The sequence below is a fragment of the Castanea sativa genome, chromosome 1 (genome assembly GCF_040712315.1).
Source record: "Castanea sativa cultivar Marrone di Chiusa Pesio chromosome 1, ASM4071231v1".
Classification (NCBI taxonomy): Eukaryota; Viridiplantae; Streptophyta; class Magnoliopsida; order Fagales; family Fagaceae; genus Castanea; species Castanea sativa.
The window spans coordinates 70197453-70205369 of record NC_134013.1 but is presented as its reverse complement, the minus strand read 5'-3'; the positions used below and the strand labels follow the sequence as shown (position 1 = coordinate 70205369).

At 32.2% G+C, this 7917-nt stretch overlaps 1 protein-coding gene across 1 annotated transcript; it reads left to right on the top strand.

Annotated features, from left to right (window-relative positions):
- The first annotated feature begins 2125 nt into the window (after positions 1-2125).
- Positions 2126-3494, top strand: LOC142639934 (paired amphipathic helix protein Sin3-like 2). The gene is made up of 3 exons (XM_075814061.1): positions 2126-2240; positions 2864-3046; positions 3139-3494. The coding sequence occupies exons 1-3, from the start codon at positions 2170-2172 to the stop codon at positions 3350-3352; spliced, it is 468 nt and encodes a 155-aa protein (XP_075670176.1). The 5' UTR covers positions 2126-2169; the 3' UTR covers positions 3353-3494.
- The last annotated feature ends 4423 nt before the right edge of the window (positions 3495-7917 follow it).

Genomic DNA, 7917 nt, shown 5'->3' with positions numbered 1-7917 from the left:
CCATCGTCGTCGATGCCGCCCCTGTCGCTTCCGATCTCTCTCTCTCTCGGCGTGGACAACGGGTCCAACCACTTCTCTTCTCTCTCTCTCTGTTTTTTTTTTCTTTCTTTTAGATATTTGGGTGAATCTAATTCTGATTGGGTTACTATTTAACTAACACGTTTTGTTATAACTTATAACGCGTTTTGTGATTTTTTTTAATTTTTTTTTCTTCACTCAACCTTTTATTTTTCCTTATAAATTATAATGTTTATTATGAATTTAGTGATTTTTTTTTTTGTGTAGTCCTTACATAATTTAAATTCTAGATATAAATGTATTTTATGTCTAAAAATATTAAAAAATATGTCTAAATATAAAATTTAATTAATTATTTAATTGCCGTGTCCACGCCGTGTCGTGTCCTTATTTTTCAAAAATTGCCGAATCCCCGTGTTTGTATCCATGTCCGTGCATCATAGATTGTGGTATGTCCTCATTAGTGGCCAGAACTTCGTCAATAAACACCTTCTCCATAACCAGCCCACCTTTAACAAGAATGAGAATGTCAGTGTCCTCCTTCGACGCGAGAAAACTTCCAATGATTATGTTTTCTCCAAGCTTCTATATGAAACTCTTGAAATATCAACACAACCTATTCCTTCACCGTATTTTGGTATTGATAATCTTGTAAAATTTGACATCGTGGGCTCATCCAATGGTCTTGTTTGTCTTCTTGGTCTCTTCCCCTTGAATATTGTTGTATGGACTAAGCTATTTAGTATTGGACCTCTTATGGGAATCGACAAACCATTAGGATTTTGGAAGAATGACAGCATGTTCTTGGGAAATGATGAGAGCCAGTTGGTCTTGTATGACCCGTCTACCCAAGAGATGACTAATCTTCAAGTTGATGGAGTACCGGAATCTCTGCAAATGATTACTTACATGATTACTTAAAGCAAAAAATTCATAGAAACGGTTCAAGTCTGTCCTCTATATTTGTTGTAAGCGTGTCAACGACATACATGGATTTATTTTCCCATATTTTTTAATAAATTTTTAATAAGTGATGTATTTTATTTATTTAGGAAGTAATGCGTTTCTTTACTGCCCAATATTTTATATCCTTGTATGTATTGGTGCAACAAATAACCATGAGCAAGGGTTGGAGATAAGTTTATGTTTAAGGAATCATGCATGAAAAAGACTAAAAGAGGGTTCTCGTGATAATCTTTTCTTAGACACTTTGAATTATGAATCATAAATTAGAATTATAGGAGTATAATTTATGGAATTTCTATGATTGAAGACATACTCATTTGTTCATGTATCATTCCAAGGACCACCGATAATGGTTGGGATAGCTCATAAGTCATAATGTTAATTTTATCTTTTTTGCTTAAAGAAATAGCCAAATATGAGAGATTTTAAAGTTACAAATGATATTGCACTAAACAAATTTAGATTTGTCAATTAATTTATTTTGGAAATGAAACTTAGCTCAGTTATGCAAATTGGAAGATGAAATGAGAAACATAAAGTGAAACACAAATAATGAGGAAAGAGATTTGTATTCATTTTGAAAGTACAAGATTTTTTTTTTTTTTAAACAAGATAGAATTTTTACTCTAGCCTAATCTAAGTATATATATGTGTGAAGCTCCTTCTTGAAAACTTGAACCTGACTCTTGTCCCCCACACCCCACAAGCACTTATACTTGTAAAGTGACCATCATACCAAGGGTGTACGGTGATAAGTACAAGATTGAAACATGAACCACTATTAGTTTCATTAAAACCTTCTCCTTTCTCCCTTTGTGCTTATGTTAAAATACTTAATATTCTAAAAAATAAATAATTAAAACATGAACTTTTAAAAGGTAACAAATTAAATCTCATCAAAATTGGGACAACAAATTAAAAGTTAACAAATTAGATACCCGTGCCTCTTAGCTTAGGGCAAGGATATTTTTTGAGATATGGATGCTTGTAATCATCTAAATTCAAGTGGGTCCCATATAAGTAGGGGTCAAAATCCAAAAAGGAGGGAAAAACCAAAAATAATAATAACGCACGTGTCTAGTGTGTATATATATATATATATATTAGGTCTCTTGGTTTCTACGTTTTTTTTGCTAGCGATTTGAAAATTGAGAATTAAGAATTTCGTGGTGGATTGCTTCGGAGATGAAGAAATTAGGAGACGATGATAGCTCTTCGCAATCTCAGTTGCCGTCTGGTTCTTCAAGTGGAGACTCGTAAGTTTCTTTCTCTTCTCTGTACGCTTTTCTCTTTTGTTGTTTTTTACAGTTTTTTTTTGCTTGATTCTTTAAGTTCTATTTTGGTTTGCTAGAGAATGTTTCGTCTGAGGAAAGTTTTTTTCTTTTTACTTGGTGATTTTTTTTTTGTTGTATAATGGAGTTAGCTGATTTTTTGTGAGGGAAGAGAGATATGGGTTATGTTTGAATTTGAATCATGATCTTGGCTGGTTTTGTTAATGAATTCTGCTTATTGTAATTGGATATAATTTTTAAGAAACTTATTGTGTGATAAGTTTTTAATTGAAAGCTTGGAATTTTTCCCCTTTGTGGGACTTTGTTTTTGTGGAGGGGAATTGGAATTTTTTTTTTTTTTTTTCTCCTTTTGAATCCTAGTTTTCCAACCAAATGAGAACAGGCAATGTCACTGATGAGAAATTTGAACTCTGGGAATCAGTTTGCTGTTAAAATTGACTGGGTATCAGCAAGTTATAAAATTTTGTACTCTCATAGAGATCAGATTGATAGTATGAATATGTTGCGTTTATGGAATAGCTGTGCTATAGATGTTTATAGTTCAGGATGAATTGTGGTTATGCTAATTTTATATATATAATGTGAAGATATGGGCAATCCCAAGTCCCTGCAAGTGGAGGTGCAGGAGGTGGTGATCTTGGTTGTACCGCAGGGAAACTAACAACATATGAGTGCTTAAGCTATCTCAAGGATGTGAAGGAAACGTTTCAAGATCAAAGAGAGAAATATGACATGTTCCTTGAGGTCTTAAAAGATTTTAAGGCTCAAAGGTACAGTAATCACATTTATGAAGTTTTTGTCTTGGATTAATGGATCCTTGCATTTAAAACCTAAAAGATTATGCCATCGTTTGTTCTTGTAGAACTGATACTGTTGGTGTCAGAGCCAGAGTGAAGGAATTATTTGAAGGCCATAATAACTTGATTTCTGGGTTTAACATCTTCTTGCCAAAAGGGTATGAAATAACCCTTGAGGATGACGAGGCTGCTTTACAAAAGAAGGTTGAACTTGAAGGAGCTATCAAATTTGTGAACAAGATAAAGGTGAAAATACTGTTTTGCTCTGTCGAATTTTAACTGCAAATGTTGGTTCTTTGTGGTTTAATGGTGACCTTTGTTCCTACAGAGACGCTTTCAAAATGATGAACACGTTTTTAAAGCATTCTTAGACTGTTTGAGTACCTACCGGAAGGAGCACAAAGACATAAATAAGGCCTCCAATGAGGTCAGTATATGCTATGGTTCTGTTTGTTTCACTGCTCTTTTTTTAGAAAGTTTTTTTTTTTCTTTAATGTAACTGTCAGTATTCTTAGAGGTTTTTGTTTTACCTTTCAAATTTTCATTCTTTTTTGTGGTCATCCAGATTTGCTTGATGAGTTCACAACATTTATTCCGGAAACAGCATCTGTTTCAGCAAAGAATCTTGGTTTGTGAATTGTGAACAAGATAAAGGTGAATATAATGTTTTGCTTTGTGAATTGTGAACAAGATAGAGGTGTATACGGTTTTGCTCTGTTGAATTTTAACAGAAAATGTTGGTTTCTTTGGTTTAATGATGAATTTTATTCCTACAAAACACTTTCAAAATGAGGTACTAACCGTGGTAAATATACGTTTGTTCACTTCTCTTGTTTTACTGGATAAGTTTTCTTATCCATTTTCAGTATTTTTGTAGCCTCGATTTTTTTTGTTTTCCTAGTGTTGTTGTTTAATATTTTTAGGTTGCCATTATTTTCTATGGTCACCCTGATTTGCTTGATGAGTTCACAACAGTTCTACCAAAAGTAGCATCGCTTTTAGCACAGAATGCCCCATATCTAAGAAATTAATTTTAACATACGTGTGGAAACAATTAGTCTTCGGATACTCTCCATTTGGAATCGATCCATTTCATGGATGGATAGCATGATTTCAATGACACCCAATACACTGTCAAACCCAAGGAGGAAAAAAAAGTAACCTGAAATGGACACAAGATCATGTTACGTTTCTTCATTTTATTCATAATGGTAAGCCAATAATCATTTTCTCTTAGCATCGTTACTTCCCGTTTTAATTGTGATCTTATTGTTGACCATCCAGAGCTGGGCGATGACAAAGCAATGAAAAATTACCTGCAATCTCAATATAATTTTTCTATGTTTGAATATTGGTAATTTATTGATTTTTTTTTCCTTAACTACTAGGTACCAATGTCCAATGCTCACCGGGGGCATGTTTGGGATAAACACAAACATTTTTGTTACATTTTGGGTCAATAACTTAATTGTTTGTTTGTTGAGTATGGAAATACAATAAATCTAATGACATATATATTGTTTCATAAATAACTTTGATGAGAACAGTTTTTACAATATCTTTCACAAATGAGCTTCAATTTTTTATTGGTTTTTATCTTAACCAATTATTATTATCATTTTACTATCTATCATTAACAACTTGTCATTTTGATAGTTGTGAAAATTGTTGTTACTTAAGAGGTTTTTTTTTTTTTTTTTTAAATAGCTATGCTTTTTAAATTTGAAAAGTTATAGGGACACAACTTTGACATGGTACAAAGTGAGTGGTGAAAAATAAGGGTCTATGTGTTAGTAATTGACAATCACTCATAATCACCCACTTTAGTAAGTTGTGGTAAAAGTTATAACAAATGGTATAGTCATTGAAACACTTAATTATTTTTGGGGCAAATCAAACGTTCACTCTAATTATCACCCTAATTACACTTAACCTTCTGCACTATCAAAACACATGATTTACCCCTATAAAATTATAATTATGTTTTAATGTCACCCTTATGCTGTTTTTTTATATATATTATACGAAGGAATTTAGCATTAAAATGCCAATCCACCCCTCTCAAAAATTATTCTTCAATGCTAATAGAGTGGTGTCTATTACACACACTATAGTGTACTCATAGTATGCACAAGTTATAATTTACAAGGCAATCATGACTTGTGTGTTCTATGTGTACACTAATGTGTGTGCACCGGTAATTATCTTTTTTAATGTGCGTACACTAGTAATTATCCTTTTTAATATTGGAAAAGTTAAATTTTTTTTCTAAAATAATCTATTAACAAATGTCCAACATTCTCAAAGAAAAAAAAAATAAATGCCCAAAGAGCACCCATTACAATGACATATGGGTCCCTTGCCAAAGAACCCACCGCACTTGTAAAGATCTGTTCAAATTTTTTTGATTCATTCATACTAAAGAATAGAAGGCATCATAGTAGCAAATAGCTTATAAAGTAGCATAAACAGGTAGTACAGTTCTGCGGAAGGAGGAACATTCAAAACTACAAAAATACTTGGATTGTGGCTAACAAATTGACTTTTTTCGCAATCACCAAGTCAAACAGCATTCTATCAACAAAATTAATCATATAATTCATTGTAATAAGTTTACGGATCAAATAGTAAATAACATCTAATTAACACGAAATGTTTGTTAGTAACAATAAGAACATAGTATCCAATAGTTAGATTTTCAAAATATGTAGTCATGTTAATTATTAATTGTTAATATGTAGTCATGTCAATTAATTAATTTTGACATCTAATTAATTGTTTTTTTTCCATAAAAAATTTCTAAAAATATTTTCTAAATTAATGTTCCTAGAGCATTCGTTATCTTTTCCCTATAAGAGAAACCCCCAAATTTGAATATCTTTTTTTCTAACTAACCAATCTTCTTCTTCTTCTTTTTTTTTTTTTTTTTTTTGAGAAAGTTCTAAGTTCTAACTAACCAATCTAATCACTTAATAATGATTTCTTTTTCAAAACACTATATTGAATTCAACCATTTATATTTTCTAAAAAAATCAGCAATTTATATCATTTGGCTTAATAATTGTCATAAGTAAATAGTAATATATATTATACGTGGCAAGTGTTGTCAGCAAAAAGCATCCTAACGGGTCTAGACCCCAAGTGGGTCCATATAAGTAGAGGTTAACATCAAAATGGGAGGGAAAAAAGGAAAAAACAGAAGCAGTGTGGAGAACAGAGCAAGAAAGAGAGACAGAGAGAGCAGTGTTGGTGCAAACAACAAGTAAAGCCTGTAAGTTTTACTTCTTTTTTCTGTTTGTTTCTCTAAATTTCAGATAGCGAAAAATGAATTCTCAACTTCTGATTCCTGTTTCCAACAGCTAGATTTCACTCCCAAAATCATTTTCCATTGCTTACACTATAGTTTCTTTCTGGCATCTCTTATCTTTTCTTTCCTGATGTTCTGCAACTTGCAAGAGCTGGTTTTCTTTGGTTTCTTTCTTTCTTATCCTTCTTGGGCAAGCGAGTTTGCTTTAACTGCTTCTTACGGAAGAGACATGTCATTCAACTCTGCTACATCACCTGAAACTCTTTTTTCTTTCATGGAAGATATATGCTTTTTGTAGTTCTTATTATGAATTCCCAAATTCTTATAGGGTCTCTTATTTTACGTTTCTTCGTTTCTTTTTTTCTTGGTTAGTGACTTGAGATTTGAGAATTTCGTGGAGGATTAGTTTGGAAATGAAGAGATTAAGAGACGATGGTAGCTCTTTGCAGTCTGGTTTTTCAAGTGGGGACTCGTAAGTTTCTTTCTTTGTATGCTTTTCTCTTTTGTGTTTTTTTTTTTTTTTACATTTATTTTTTTAGGTAGAATTTTTTATTCCTTAAGTTCTGTTTGTAAGTTTAGTTTTTTGCCTTTTCGTTTAACCTTTGTAATGTTTTTGCTTGGTTTTGTAATGGGTTCTGCTTTTCTGTAATTGGGATTTAAATTTTTGTAATGATATGAAAGCTTGGAAGTCTTTCCTTTTGTGGGATTATTTTTTTCTTTTTGTTGATAAATTAAAGATTACAACAATGGAGGGAGGGATTTGAATTTTATATCTCCAAGTAAAGGAGAGCAAGCAATGCCACTAATGAGAAATTTGAATCTAGGGTATCAGCAAGTTATAAACTTTTGTACTCTCATGGAGAATGGAGATCACATTGATTAGCATGAATATGTTATGTTTATGGAATATTTGTACTATAGATGCAGTGGAGGCAGTGATCAAACAGAAAATGATGCCTTAACCTATCTCAAGGAAGTGAAGGAAACGCTTCAAGACCAAAGAGAGAAATATGAGATGTTCCTTATGGTCATGAAATATTTTTTTGCTCGAAGGTACAGTAATTGCATGTATGAAGATTTTGTCTTGGATTAATGGACATTGCATCTAAAACCTAACGGATTATGCCATTGTTTGTTCTTCCAGAACTGATGCTTCTAGAGTCATTGCCAAAGTGAAAAAATTATTTGAAGGGCATAATAACTTGATTTCTGGGTTTAGCATCTTCTTGCCAAAGGCCCTTGACATTAGTGAATTTTGGAGAGCTATAATTATGATAAAGGTGAAATTATTGTTTTGCTCTGTTGAATTTCAACTGCAAATGTTTATTCCTAGCGTTTTAATGATGACCTTTGTTCCTACAGGAACGCTTTCAAAATGATATAACTGTTGGTATGATAATCTTAGACATTCTAAATGAGTTTCGGAAGGGGCACAAGGACATAAATACCGTCCACAATCAGGTAAATATATGCTATGGTTCTGTTTGTTTCCTCTTGTTTTGGAAGGTTTTCTTGTTTATGTAATTTTCAGTAATCT

Bases quoted from the DNA above. Each gene is read 5' to 3' on its own strand.
- LOC142639934 (XM_075814061.1), top strand. From the start codon at position 2,170: ATGAAGAAATTAGGAGACGATGATAGCTCTTCGCAATCTCAGTTGCCG. The intron at 2,241-2,863 runs GTAAGTTTCTTT...TATAATGTGAAG, and splicing joins GGTTCTTCAAGTGGAGACTC to ATATGGGCAATCCCAAGTCC. The intron at 3,047-3,138 runs GTACAGTAATCA...TTGTTCTTGTAG, and splicing joins AAAGATTTTAAGGCTCAAAG to AACTGATACTGTTGGTGTCA.